Genomic DNA, 15,614 nt, shown 5'->3' with positions numbered 1-15,614 from the left:
ATCTGGAGCAGAGAGAGCATTACTCATTATCTTCAATTGAACTTTTTTCATCTGTGCAGTATTTTGATTGGAGGTCATTGGGTTATTCCTTCAGGAAGGTGCTCATGTGGGATTTAGCTGGTATGTTTCACGCTCAAGGCAATATCATTACAAAAGAGAAGGATACATTCAAATAACAGTAAACAGTTAAAAAGACACATTTTTAAAGTGAATCACTGGCTGTTTTGAGTTGTTCATTTAAGAAGAAAACTTTATTTTTAATGTGTGTTTTATCTTATCACATGATTTTTTGAGTTTGTGCAAACAATGCCATGAGATTAGTGATAACATAGTTGTTCTGTTTCAGTATTGCATCAAGTAACTTGCAGGAAATGCAATGTAACTTGGAAGGAAATATAGGAATAAAGACAACCTAATAGCTGAATTAATTGCATGTTCTGGCATACATCTGAAGAGCTGTTCTTAATGTAGAATTGCTTATACTTTCTACTTGCTTTTGCACAGAATATTTAGCTGGTTCTTTCCCGAAGTTACTTGATATAAGTACATGCCTTGGGTTCTTTTTTTCAATGAATATATATTAATTTTGCAGAAATATTCAATTTACCTTAACTTTTTTAATGTTGAACAGTGCTTGTTCATGTGACCCTCCTTTTGCATTTTCTTCAGAGTGATTATCTCTGAGGAACTGAGACATGAACTAACATAGTAACAACCTGATCATCTCTGCATTTTTTTGTTAATGAAACATTATACAGATAAATGAGAGCAATAAATATGTTAATTTTGTATTTAAATGTTCTGTATGAAAAGCAACACTCACAGCGAGGTTAAAGCACATCTGTGTTGAGATAGCTGTTACTTTAGATTTTTCTGATGTCATTTCTATTTTGATTAAATACAGTGAACTCTAAAGTGCTTTGCTGGCAAAAGGCCACATGTGCAGCAATATTTTGAAAATAATTTGTGTACTGTGAGCTGCCAGACTTCTGGCTGACAGGACGTTAAGGATCTACACTTCGCATTTCCTTAGCAGAAGTCATAATATCGAGTGATGTTTTGTTTTGAATAGTCTCTGCTGAAAACTATGTTGCAGCTGGAAACTGTACATTAATCTCCTGCCTTTCACTTAGGGAAGAATAATGAATTTTTAATCTGGAGTAGCTTCACTTGGAGCTGGCTGCTGAATAACTCCTGGCAAATTTAGGTGGTGATAGAAATGTGTACCACTTCACCACTAGGAATCTGAATGGCAAGTGCCACTGCTGAGGTGTTTTAAGAACTTCTTTCTGGTTCATTCTTTTTCTGGAATTGTCGTAAGTGGCTGTTTGTGTCCTGGATTATTACACTTATTTCATGGATTATTAATGTGAGAACATTTTGGAAACAGTGTTCTAATACTGTCATAGCATCTGCATTCTCTCCATGATTGTACTCGAGAAGAAAAGTCTTAATCCAGCTTCACAGAAAAGATAATGGTGAGGATTTTAAATTTTTTAATGCATTGCTAGTGTCGACGCTCTCAGGCCAGTAGCCCTCTTGCATCCTAAGACTTTGCCTGACATGGAAAGGTTTCCAAATACCATTATTGTTCTGTGATAATATTTGTCAACACTTACGTTTCATGGTCCTTACTGAATTCCTTCTAGAAAAATTTATACAAATAAATAAATCAATAAAGTAGATGTATTCCCTTATAAAAGCATAAGAATCTTTGTAAATTAACATTTTTCTTAACGTATTGTTTTCTAGAATATTTGTAACCATGAGGGAAGCTGTCTCTGTGTCAGCATTTTGCACTCGTTCACATATTAGAAACTTAAAGATTTACAGACGCACAAAACAACCCACCCCTTGGTAACTATTTGGTGTCTGTAAATAAGCAAATTTAAGCTTAAGAAAGGATGAGTTGGAGACTTCTAAAGAATTGACCTGATTCTTCAGTGTATTCCAGTAGATAACAGTGTATCCAGTAGATAACAGGATTTAAAAAAACCCCAACACCTCCTCTTCTGAGCTATATAGAAATTTAGGGTGGTGCGAGTGCTTTAGGTATCAGTCTCAATGCCTTGGTCACATGAAAATAATATACTCTGTGCCACCTAGAGGCATGTTGGGATTGTTGCACAGCTCTACTAGTAATTGCTGCTTTATGGCAAAGGAAATGAAACCACTATGATGTTTTGTGAAATGTTGAGTGTTAGCATTGTTCTACTTACTCAGAAACTCAGAGGGTTCTTACTCTTTAGTGGTTTGCTTTTAATACTCATTAGCATTCAAGTACTAAACCTGATTTTTAAAAAATAAATCTTAATTCTGGTTCATATTTTGATTTATAAATTTATTTTTTATTTAATATATAAATGTGACTCAAAATATTTGCATCCCATCTAAATCCTTACTTTTAAGTCTCAATGTATCCTGTCAAGACCAGGTTATAGAAAGCGAACAGATAATAGTTGAGGATAAAGTAATATTTGCTTTTACATTTCTTGCTCTGATATGATTTATCTTTACCTTTCTAGTAAGTTTTTGGTGATTAATGTCAGCTAATTATGAATAATCAGTAGAAATGTTTACCTGTATTTGAAGCTCAGCTGTTTTTGAAGAATAGAGTATGGTTAACTATTACCTGCCTAGCGAGACAATTTTTTTTTTTATATCTTTCTTGCTCAGAAAACCTAGAATGTGACTCTGGAAGTTTTAGTGATGACATATATTAGCCTGCATTACAGTGCCAGAGAGAATTTTATGCTGGAAGTTCTCTATCAGGTGTTCTTTACATTGTTCTGAACGTGTATCATGCTTTCATTTCCATTATTGAAAAAAGTATGCATACAAATAGGGATGTTTATAAGTTTTGATCTGTAATGATTTTCTCTTAGGGAAGAAGGAAACTTGTTTTTTCTACTGTTAAACCATGTTTGTGCATAGATGTAGTAATAAATATTTGGTCAGAGGAAGTGGCAGTCTTGCTGTTTTCAGATAGTCAAGATTTAAAGATATTTAATAGCTTATTTAAAAACCAAAATCAAATACTATTTTGGCAAGTGACTGTGCTAACTAAAGGGTCAATTACCAATGCTTTATTTTATTCTACAAATATAAAGATTAGGTATCTTCTCTGGATATTTATGAAACTTAATTCTCTACAGTATTTTACAAGGGTTAGCTGCAGCATTTTTTTCCCTTAATACACTTATTCCTAATAAAGCAATCTGGTTGTAGCACTGAATTCCTCTGATACAGAGACATCCTCATGGTGTCCCACTCAATGCCTACTGGCCAGATGTTTTGCAGTGATAATTTTAGTGGATTCATTTTCTGTGCATATTTACTTTTTCTTTACGACAGCTTGACCTATACCACATGCTATTTCACAAAGGCCTATTCTGAATAATGCTACATGCTGGTGACCTTCACTTAGTGCCAACCAGACCTAGATTATCACCTGCTGATTTGGAGGCAAAAGGCTTCCTACCCTTTTCTTAATCTTGCAGCGATCTCGTCCTTAACGTGTGGCCAAGGATTAAAGGGCTTCAGCTGCACTCTAAACTTTTTTTAAAAAATAGTTGAATTCATAAGTGCAGGACCTGGTGCTGGCTGCTTGGTGGTGTTGTCCATCCAAACTAGTGTAATAGTTTAATTTCAAACATTGCTTAGTGGATAAAAGGTCTTATGCTTAGAGAAATTAAATCTATGCTGACATCTGCTAAATTGAGTTTAAGGAAAGCTGCCTAAAATCTGTCACGTATCCAAGTCCTTTCAAGGAAACTTAATTAATTTTGACATTTTTGGGATGGTAGAACAAATTTATTTCTTGTTTCCGTGATTCAGGTTTGCTAAGTGAATCAACAGAATCAAAACAAGTACATTGGAAACATTCCTACTCTGCAAATCATTTGTCTGTATGATTTCTTTAGGGGTTTCCAGGAGATATTGGTGTACCTGGATTAAATGGCCCTGAAGGTCCTAAGGTAAGATTATATGAAAACCTATTCAAAATAACAGGAAACAGTGTAAATCTCTGAGGAAAAGGTTATGAGAGGTGGACACTGGCATTATGAGAAGATAATCTTACTGTCAGAATACAGGTACTTTGCCTCAGGTATTTTATGAGGAAGCTATTTGAATGTTTAATGCTGTCCAGACAGTCATGAGAGTACTTACTGTGTTGGGTGCAAGCATGTAATGGCAAGATAAGTGTGAGAAAATCCTATGTAGCTAGAAAGTAGTATATGTTTCACTAGTGTTTAAATAAAATGCATGCCAAATGCACGCAGACCTTTGTATAACTTGTCCCACCAGAGTAATACAAACTGCTTTTAACAGTTTTTGAAAGAAGTAGTAGCTGAAGATATGAAAAACGGGTAAAATTCACATGCTGGATTAAATTATGGATATAATAATAGATATAAAAAATGACTGTACCAAGATATAATAATAGATATAAAAAATGACTGTACCAGAATAATTTAGCTTCTGCTCTTTAGTAGACCAATATTTTAGACCCAGCTTAGGCAATAATTCACATGTATAGAGTTTTAATAAAACTTTGGATAAAAACACATGGATTTTTTTTTTTTTAATGGAAGCTGTAGAGACTAATACAAAAAGTGCAGGTGGGTCAGAAATTAACCTAGAGGAAGATAGCTGAATAATATCTAAAGACTGACTACTTGTTGTTGAAAGGCAAGTACTGATGAAATTCCTCACTTACCAGCCTTGGGACTAAATCTTATGTTGTATTTTCTGTGATAAACAGTCATAAATATGATGGAATGAAATTTCTGTATGAAACAAAGCTGAGTGTCTTTGGATGATCTAAAAACCTGCACTTTTTGCTAATTTGTTCCACTTCTGTTGTTTCAAATTGGTTCATGCAAGGACTAAAACAATAAATCCTACTATAAACTTAGACCAAAGACATTGCCAAATCTCTCTGAAATAAAAACACAATAAAGCAGTTAGAAATTAAGTGAAATTCTAGAACACATGAGGCAAGGTGTCTTATTAATGCACAAAGTATGAGAAGGTTTTATCTAAGTAGTACAGTTCTGGGCATTTGTATTCCAGGACTCAATCAAGTGAGACTAGATGAAGAAAAGAACACTTACATGCTTGTATTCTGAGAGGCAGTTTATTCATTGTACCAAAATGAAGGGCTTTTTTGAGCTTTAAGTAAACCAGAAGGCAGAAACTGATGAGACAAAACTGTCCAAGACCAACGATATCAATTGTCCAAGAACAAAACATAAGGTTGTCCATGAATAAACAGACATGGAAATTGCAATGTTTTCCATCAACGGAGTTGTGAAATTCTGTGGCAGACTGCTCAAGAAAACGTAGGATTGGGAGCAGTAAATAGTTTGAAGATATTGTCTTGCTTGTTCCTGGAAGATTGTAAGAATGCCTCCATGCCAAAGGGGATCATTCTTGAGAACATCTCAAATAATCTGTTTTTTTGAGTTCTGATTTATTGCTTTGCTAACTTGTTTGTATGTGTGTATATATAACGTTAGCAGCCTTATGTGAATGAGTTTGTCTGATCATTACAGTTGCTTCTATGTTTGAGTTACCAGAGCACTTAAATAAAAAGACTGTCTAGGGGAAATAGGAGAAGAGAAATACAACAGTTCTTGAACTGCAGTTCAGATTTAATCATCCAAAGTGATAAACGAATGATGTAACTGAGATCTAATCCCTGCTGCCCAGTTTCTTCACCAGGATTGTATTATTGCACATTATATGCAAGGGGTTTTTGTTAGAGTTTTGTTGATGGCTAATACATACATTACTGATTTGTTGCCTTTTCACAGAGTTAGAAATAAAGGTACTAAAAGGTAGCCTACAAAGTTTAAGGCTCCATGTTCCTTCGATACAGACATTACATAGCTGAACAAGATCCAATGTTCTCCAGCACATTTGGTGTTAGAGGCAAAAAGCTTTGACAGCCTGTCCTAATCAGGGAGAACTGATGGCTTACATTTGAAAAGAAAGATTACCAAACTGGAAAAACTCTTATACTGCTCCTTGTACTGAGGGAGAAGGGCTGCATAACTTTGGAATTGTTTGGCTTTTGGGATTCCCAGCTGTCTTAAGTTGATTGAAGTTCTAAAAGATTTCCTCCAGCTTTTATTTTTAGAGAACTGTTCTCACTGTGCTGCTATTTTCCTCATGTTTTTGTTTATGTTTCCACAGAAGCAATACCCATTTTAAAAGCCAAGAAAGCAGGGCAGGGTTTATTTTTTAGCAGTTGGTGTGGGACAAATTCAGCCTCTTGGTGGGAAGTTTAAACTCTGAGTGTGATCAGCTGTCTCTAAATGGCAGTAGAAGTTCTGGATTGTAAATTTTCCCAAAATTAGTGCAGTAATCAGCATATCTGACCTCTCTAAATCAGTGTTCAAAGGATTTATTATGTAATTTGGTCTACAGAACATTATTCAGCTTGGAAAACAGTATTTTAGAAGGTGTTTGATCTTGATCCACTACTTATTAAAAAAATAATAAACAACACACACTTTTTAAAGAAAAGGAATAAGAATGTTTTTAAGAAGCTCTGAAATAACTTGGTTTGTTTCCTATGTTATTCTTGCTCTCTGAGAAAAGTGAGAGGAAAAGATGGTCAGAATATGCTGACTACCACTGTAGTTTTTCCAGTGGTGTGTGTTGTGCCATAGAAGTAGTTGAGAGCTTCCTTCCTCTGTTCACTTATGTTTGTTTGTGTAACACATTTAATAGAAGTGGCTATTAGTAGTTTCACCTCTTCTGAAAGGGATGGTCTGCTGGGAATTTATATATGTGAAATACAGGATATACCCCATTTGCTGACTCCCCTGTTTTTTTCCAAACACTTTGGCAAATGTGGAATGTCTACCTTCATTTTTCTGTTTGTTGCCTGAAACCTCAAAGAGGAGATGGAAATTTCTTTTAGTCTTAATATTCAGTTTACAGTCTGGGACCTTTTTCTGGATCCAGTTAAGTGGAAGGGTGTGTACAGTAGCAGTGTTGCTACCATTTCCACTGTGCAATTACATTGTACTGAAAACTGTATCTCCTAAAGAGCTTTGCTGTTAGAATAAAACAACAGTTCTGTCAATGAAAAAATTTCATGACTGACTATATAAGATTTTTATTTATGTAGTGCTACTGAAAGCCCTCCTGTCACTTTTGTGGTGGTATGTGAAACAGCAGTCCACCCCAGTCCTTCCCAATCTCATCTGTTCTTTGAGGAAAACCAGAACCTTGAGGTGTCCTGTTCCATTTTTCTCTTCCATTTTGCTTTGCATACTGAGTACATTGTTACTGCACCTTCTGTCTAGACTTCATCTTCATTAGTATGCAATTAATAAGGCTTACACTTGGAACTTTCCCACTATTTCTTTCTCAGAGGCTAATCATATCTCTCCTAAAGGGCAGTTTCTTTGTTCTTGTTGCTTTATCTGATATTGTTAAGCTTAGCTTTCCCAATTAGTACCATTGTAATTGGGATGCCCAAGATTTTTGACACGCTGCTAGCTGCGAAGTCATTTTAACAAAGTTTTGAAAATGTTGGTGTGAGCAGCCATGAGAGTTAGCATAGGATAAGGTGCTTTATCTCTGAGAAGCTGATTATAATCATAACAGAAATGTAAGGCCTGAAAATCACATGTAGTTCTGGACAAGCTAGTAGTTTAAATTCATTTTGTAGTTTCTTTCCATTACAATGTTGTCACCACATGTTATTCTAAAGACTACCTAAATCAAAGATTTGTACATTGATGATGCTTTAAACTTAATATGATGGCATGCTTTAACTCTTTAAAAAGAGAGGAATTGTTCTTTTGTGAGTTCAGATATTTTCTTCCTTCTCACAACATCAAAGGAAAACTGCTTCAGCTAATCTATGTGGTAGAAGTTTTCCGGCAGATATTAAAATTCTTCTTCATCTTCTCCTGGCTTTCTAAGGGAAATGCTATGAACAGTGGTAAGAAATGAAACCTGCTTCTTCAGTTTTTCATTTTTGTCCAGGTTTATAAGAGGAGAGAAACTAGACCAGTGTGATTGTCTGTTCACTGTGTTTGTTTCGATGTTTAGGGACTTCTGGGTGACCGAGGGCCTCCAGGGCCACAGGGCCCCAAAGGAGTTGAGGTAAGATCAAAATGTTATCTAGTCAAGAGATTATGTTTCAAAGAAAAAGTTAGGAGAGGTAAGAGGGTTAGGCAACAATAGCTAGGTGTGTATGGTGTTGTCATGCAAAATTTGAAGTTACTTTCGTATTTTGGCAAGTGTTACAAAGAGGTTTTAGCAGCTTTATGGGGCTGTCCATCCATTATGGGGTTTATTTTAGTTATTTCAGTGGTATCACAGGTAGTACATGTCCAGAGTTTGATGTGGTTCTTTTAGTTAAACTGGGGAGATGGTGGGGGGGAGGCATAGTATGGAAATAGAAAGCGTATATCAATTTAACTATAGTGTCCTAGATACACTTAAGTAAACAGTTAGACCCCTATTAACTGAAGGAGGAGAAAGGTAGCTCTTCATCTTATAGATTCATTGAGTATTCTTAATTTGTCATCATAAAAATAAAAGTTTAGGTCTCATAGGCTAAAAATAACACTAGAAATTATTTAATTAGTGATTCTGGGATAGATCTCTAGACTTGTAAATACCTAAATTATGGGCTTCCATGACAGGTATTGAGTGAGTAAAAGCTAACAGTGACAAAATGATCTGTTTAGTTAGAAGCCAGGAAACAGGTAGAATTTCTTAATTCCTGTTTCCTGTTGCTTGTAATTGAAAAAGTTGTGTACCACTTCCTCCAAAACTTGGAGAAAATCTCCCATATTGAGGAGGAGCAGTGGACCACAATTGATTCTAACTTCATGCTTTAACTATGTAATGAGTGAACCCTGAAGAGTTAACACTGCAGTTCCACATTGTTCTTATCTGTATCAGTGCACTGCACAGCACAGGCAGTGTCTCATTTCTTCTCTTACACACCTGACAAGCCTGATCCCCAGCCCCCCCTCCATCCTTGAGAAAAGATAGGGGTTAAACCTTGGAAAAATGCCATAGCAACACAGAAGACAAAAGCAGGAATGTTCCCACTGCTTTTATAGTCATTAGTGTCAAATGTTGGTACAATAGAGTAACTGCAGGGCAGACAGAGGTTGGCCCATCATTGCTGAGTCTCTACCTGCTCAAAATTGTGAAAATATTGCTATCATGGTAGGTATACCTACAGTTTCACAACCCTTCTTGTTGTTTCTATCAGACTTGAACTCACACAAACACATATGAAGTAAATTTAAGATGATAAAATAAATACAAACAGTTATCTGCAGAGTTTCTTTTTTTAAAATTAGACTTGACATCAAGATCATTGAAGTCCTGATTTCTTTTAGGGAGAAGTAGGACCAGCTGGACCTATGGGAGGAGTTGGCCCAAGAGTAAGTATAAGTAATTTTGTTAGAGGCAGGGGTTTTTTTAGTAGGAAGATTGCTTTAAAATGTAAATTTACTGTGAGAAGTGACTGTGATAAAATGAGAAGTGGTTTTCCATCCAAAAAATTGTGCCTCAAAATAAAATTTTTGAAAAGGAGGAGATAAATAACAAACTGCTTTGAAAAGGAGGAGATAAATAACAAACTGCTTATGGTGCTCCTCTAAGACAGATGAAACCACCATGTAATTCCTAGGGACTGAACCAGTTGATATATCAAAATGTTTAAATTGGGGAAGAAGAACAACCCACCCGACTCACAGGGAGAAATAAAAAGGAGGTATGCTTTAAGAAGTCTACCAGAAACCTGGTAGATAGTTAGTGAAAAAATGAAAGCTGGAACGTCACAATCCTGTTTATGCTGACATGTTTTAAAAGATAAAAGTTTAAAACTAACATCCGATTTCTTTGTTACTTATAAAAATAAACTAGTGTCTGTGAGCAATTTAGTGACCTTGAAGCTTATTTTTAGAAACATTCTAAGCTAAAATGAATACTGGCCTGCACTAGGGATTACAGGAGTGTCACTAAGTTTATTGAATGCAATTTTATCTTCTGCCTTTTCTTGATTTGCTTATATGTGGTTATCACTGGCTTGGTCTTCATTCTGGTTGACTTCCATTTCTTGCATGAACTTGAGAAAGTCTTTTGCACTGTTTCCTGCTTTTAAAGTGAATATATACCTATGTAATTTTTCTTGTTCGTTAACTTGTTAAAGCTGGGTATTTGCTTTATGTTGGAAATAATATTAAAACATTTTTTTGTCACATAGATTAGGTGTTAAAATGAACAAACAAACCCCAACCAAAACAAACAAGTGAAAAATCCAAACACAAAACCTTCCCAAAAAAGTCTCCTTGTTTTTCAGATGAGGAAAACATGCAAAAAATTAAACAGAATTTCAAAACACTCTGTAACTTAATTCAATATTCAGTTGAATCTGTCTGAGCTTCTGCTGAGAGCCTCAAATTTTTGTTTTGGCTACATCATACTTGGAGTCTCCTCCTTGGGAAGGGCTTCATGGCTGGACAGCAGCCCAATGTTGTGCTGTGGCAATTGGAAAAGAATATGTTGTAGTGGGTGACTCATGGGCAGTAAGACACCTACTCTCACATCCCATACGTCATTGGGCATGCACAGGCCACCAACAGCTCATGTCAAAGTGACCCAAGAGGAAAATCTTCTGTGTAACCTAGCAAACTGAAATGTTTTTAATCTATTTTAGGTCACTTTGACCTAAATTATTTTTGTTTTTATTTCTCTCAATGGGAGATGTGCACACCTTTGGCATGTCTTATGGCTCTCTGGTTTCTCTCTCTCATAGCAAATTGTTGAGAGATGAGTATGTGGATCTGAGGTGGGCCCCAGGGTTGCTGTCTCCAGACGTTGTTTAGTAGCTTGCTGGCTAAAATCCCCTCCTGAAATGAGAGGTAGGGGAAAAGGGAATTTTGCTTGATGGGCAGGCCTGCCTGTTTTTCCTCCTCATCCGGGGGCCCATCTGCTTTTGCCTGGATTCTTCAGCTTCTGTTGTCTCCAGCTGTTTCACAGCTCCAGGCCAACTTGTTGGCTGCTGCTCTGAACTCTGCTTCCATCTCTGGTTGTCCTTGCTACTTCGCTCCCACAGCAGTAATGGAGCAGGTTTCTAGAGCTTCTGGAATCCTCATCTCTTCTACTGTGCACTTTTCAGGTCAAAGTATTCAGCCCCCAGTTCAGGTTTAGGCATGCACCAAGCAGACAAGCATAAATTTTCACCTCATTTTCCTCTCTTCCCCTGCCCTTGTTTCTAGCATTTGCTTTAAGAAACATGCAAAAGACCAAAAACCTCTGGCACCCACCTGACCAATGCTACCATCAAAATAGATCATTCTCTGCAGTGGATGATGAACAGAAAGTGAATATGAACTTGCACCCTGGTTCTCAGGTCCCAGCTTGAAAAAGAATTCCCATGTGTCTTAAACAACTGGAGACAAAATTGAGGATGCTCTCCTGCTTACTCAGGATATATAATATATCAGTTCCACAGCGCTCAGTCTGTTTGAACTTTAGAAGAGGTTTTCGAACTTAATCTGATGACATAATTTGAGATTTAATTCATTCCTTCCCAAACCTTCCCACCCATTCTATTCCAAAGTCAAATACTTACATTCTCTTAAATTAATCCTTCTACATAAAAAAAAAAGCTGATTTTTTTTTTTTTTTTTTAGTATTTGTTTATTTATCCTTCAAAAATACAGTGGATGCCACATTAAAGAAGTGGCTGTGTTTATTCCGTTTCTTCCCAATTAACTTTCTCTCTCAAAGGCTATCCAAATATTAACACTAGCTTTCAGTGTAGCTCAGCTCAGTCACTGCAAGCATTGGTGCATTTTATTAGGTTTTTTGGTATCTTCATTGCTGGAGCAGAAAATTACTTTAAAAGAGTCAAGATTGTTTTAAACCAGAACCTGAACGGAGACCTGAGTAGAAGTCTGCAACTTTCTCATGAGAGGAAGAAGAAGGGCAGACACTGATCTCTTCTCTATGGTGACCAGTGACAGGACCTGAAGTTGTCTCAGGGGAGGTTTAGGTTAGAAATGAGAAGAAATTTCTTCCCCCAGAGGGTGGTTGGGCACGGAACAGGCCTTCCAGGGCAGTGGTCACAGCACCAAGGCTGACAGAGCTTAAGCAGTGTTTGGATGATCCTCTGGGGCACATAATGGGACTCTTGGGGATGGTCCTGTGCTGGGCTAAGGGTTGGACTCAATGATCCTTGTGGGTCCCTTCCAACTCTGCATATTCTCTGATTCTGTGATAAAAAGGAACTGTTGTGAGTTGATTCCTTTCTGAGCTACACGTTAAAGAAAAGCTGGAATTCATATAGTCATCAGATGAGCGGTTTCTCCTGAAGATGGTGGAAAATGCTATCAAATCTGCCCCACTCCTCCAGTGCAGTATTTTTCTGAAAGTGCCTTCCTTGTGATGAGCTTATGGAAGGATGGAAATAGAGCTATTGTGAGAGATATTTATATTAATATATACACACCTGTACCTACCCATTGTGAGGGGAAAGGAAGAACAGGTGGTTGCTGTTTCCTGAAAAGGGAAGGCTAGAACTTTCAGCTAATATTTTAGGAAATAGACATTTCCTTTGGGATTACCCTGCCTTGGAAGAGTAATTTTCTCAGGAGTTTGCAAGCAGAAAAGCAGCTATCCCTAGTTTAACCTTCTGTCAGTGGGTTTTCCTCCATATATAAATGTATTGTATTTCTGTTTAAAGCCAAATCTGTGTGTTTTGAATTACTTTACCAGTTAAACCCACTTGTTCCATTTTCTAATCAACTTCCATCTGTTGTGTGTTCTTCATAGCTAGTACATAAATGGGAAATGAGCCAAGAAATCTTTACAAATTGTAACTCTGATTCAGTTCTCATAGGACTAAAGTTATCGAGGTAGTTAATAGTGGCCACTAGTTTTCTTTCAATGAATTTCACTTGAAATATTTTTGTTATAGTCTTGCTGTCTAGAAAGACCCTAAGGTTCTTTAGAGTAAAGTAGTTAAACAACATGTAGTAACCTGCAGAAGCCCATCACTCGTTCTTTGTTAAGCCTTGTGGAAAGACATGACTTGCTTTGTTTGGGTCTCTTCTCTTTGTGGTCTTTTTACCCTGCATTCCTGCATGTGCCATGTTTTAATCCAGTGGCAAAAAACAAAAATATGTTCCTAAAGTGGTTTTATTTGTTGGAACTTGCTGGGCAAAATGAAATCACTCAGGTAGGCAGAGAGAATGAGAGATGTAGAACGGGATTAATAAGAGAAGTCATGGAACCTGCTAAAATAATATGATTTTAAGCCATATGGAGAATTTCTCAGATGCCCAGAAACTAACACGCACATCGTGCTCTGAAAGACAGACACAGAGCAGCGGAAGCAAAAGAGCCAAATGAAAAAATGCCTTCTTTTTTTAAGAAACCTGTTTATTACCTGTTGCTTTGGTTGCTCTTGTCTCAGGACAGCTGATGTGGAACGGAAAGCTCATTAGAGGCTCTGGTGATTGCAATTACTCAGTTTGACGGAACAACAGCTGATAATTTCCTTTTAGCAGAAATCTGCACCTTTTTGATACTGAATCATTAAAATGTTGAATTCATTTTCTTTCTCCAGTTGTCAGCCTTCAGTGACCTCATTAGGAACTTGCTCAAGAGCCTGATCCAGTCCATTAGACCTGTACTTCTGGACTAGGGCCTTATCCTCAGAGCAGATGAGGAAAGCTTGTCTAGACAGGGCTGTGCTGTCCAGATAACCAAAGGGTTAGGCTATTCTTGATGTTTTAGAGGAAGTAAAGTACACCTGGAGGGAAAACAACCTCCTGAAAGGGAGACATAATTACATTATAAACATGTAGTTGAAAATTAAGAGGGAAAGCATTCTGGTTTGTATGTCTGTGTGGGTCTGTAGGAGTGACAACAGAGGGAGGGATGAATGTTATAAAATGCTTCAAAGATTTGGTCACTTTGTGACCTCCTGCTCTGATTGATGTTACTGTATTTCTTCCAGCTAACAATATGTTATTAATGCAGTATCATAGCAACGAGAACTATCAGCAGCAAAATGCTAGTGGAGAGAGATGAGGCTTAAATTAATCATCAGTTTTCTGAATAAAGAGGAAAGGATATTGGAGCTGATTTCGTCTGGTTAAAGAAGGACAGTTGTGACACCAGTCCCTGAGGTCTGAATGTCAAATTCTGTTAGTGTGACTCCCTATGCTGCTGGAATTAGCAGGGGAGAACATGGCCTTGTCTTTTTTCTTGTCTCCCTAATGTTTTTTCAAAGTGAAATTGAGATGCATTTCAATCTTGGACTGTGATAGTTTTTCCTCAGTGTTAATTGCTGTAAAACTTAATACAGATTCTGTTTACTGTTCTAGTATTCAACATAATATTCAACAGTGTATTTTCAGATGTAGATTTCCAAATACACTTACTTCAAACTTTGGTATTAAATATTACTAAAATGTATATTTTTAAGTACCCATATTTTGATAAATACAGAAATTGGGATGAAATTATCTTTTTTAAAAATAAAATATTTACAATATTTTATTCTAATCCTTATTTTAGGGAAAGCCAGGAGAGAAAGGGTATATAGGTGATCCTGGACCAGAAGGTTTAAAGGTAAATGATGGTTTTATGAATGAAGTAGAATATATTTGGAGAGTCAACTGTTTACAGTTATACACTGCCATATACAGTGACATGCCAGTGAAAGGATATGAGTACATGTTTCCATATAGTATCAGTGTATATCATACTGGTGATTCTGCTTTCTTGCAAGATCCCATTTTGGAAAAGAAGGAAATTGTGCAGCTCTAGGAGACAGGGCTATGTGAACAAAGAGTGCACCTGCTAAAATGAAATCTAACTGCCTGGGGATATGAGGGTACCTGGGGGCAGCAAGGGGCTCAGGGCAGTTCTTACACTGACAGGATTTTGGGGTTGTGAGTGAGGATGAGATGAAGTGTTGCAGTTTGAAAGAGGAGCTTGTGGCAGCAGAATTTCTCAGTGCTGAGCTGCAATCTGTGTAAACAGTATACAGATAATTGCTTGTCAGCTATTAAATAACTGAGATCATAATCATAGCCAGATAATTAATAGTGAATATACACCCAGCTTTCACATGTAAAATACACAGAAAAATGTTCCAGTTATATAACATAACTTGCAGCATTATTAAAAAGAACAGAATTAATCTAATACTGAATGACAGTTTCAAGATTTTGGGGGGAGGAGGAGAAGCTTATTCAAATGCCAATTTTCCTAATATTTCGTAGCAAAATTGCAGTTATCAATAATGTGCACCGGCAACATTTACCTTTGAAGCAGTTGTGAAATAGTGAAGGTAATTCGCTGAAAGGAAGACATAAATAAAAAGTAAGAAGTTCATTTGTAGTATTTGCTGACTTAATGTATTTAGTGAGCACTTAATACATAGTTTACATTTTTGTGGGCAAGTCCTGAATAGATTAGGACTTGATTTTACAAAATCAAAATTAACCACTGGCAAAATTAATTTTTTATTGGTTGCTTAATTTTAGCTTTTAAAGTTTTAATTGGCAGATGTAACTTAGAAAATAAAGAGGTTCCTAGGAATATAG

At 36.6% G+C, this 15,614-nt stretch overlaps 1 protein-coding gene across 3 annotated transcripts in view; it reads left to right on the top strand.

Moving 5' to 3' along the window:
- Window positions 1-15,614, top strand: part of COL24A1 (collagen type XXIV alpha 1 chain) — a 124,630-nt gene that overhangs the window by 51,346 nt on the left and 57,670 nt on the right. For 2 of the 3 annotated variants that reach the window (XM_051803849.1, XM_051803840.1), the window contains exons 20-23: window positions 3,924-3,977; window positions 8,077-8,130; window positions 9,387-9,431; window positions 14,581-14,634. In XM_051803849.1, coding sequence (XP_051659809.1) covers window positions 3,924-3,977; window positions 8,077-8,130; window positions 9,387-9,431; window positions 14,581-14,634 — 207 coding nt within the window. The remainder of the gene's footprint in view (window positions 1-3,923; window positions 3,978-8,076; window positions 8,131-9,386; window positions 9,432-14,580; window positions 14,635-15,614) is intronic. The other variant, XM_051803852.1, reaches the window with a different exon arrangement.

The sequence above is a fragment of the Manacus candei genome, unplaced genomic scaffold (assembly GCF_025592945.1).
Source record: "Manacus candei isolate 608988 ecotype Guabito, Panama unplaced genomic scaffold, ASM2559294v1 h1tg000005l, whole genome shotgun sequence".
Classification (NCBI taxonomy): Eukaryota; Metazoa; Chordata; class Aves; order Passeriformes; family Pipridae; genus Manacus; species Manacus candei.
Note: the sequence above shows the minus strand (reverse complement) of the source record. Positions and strands in the feature narration are given on the sequence as shown.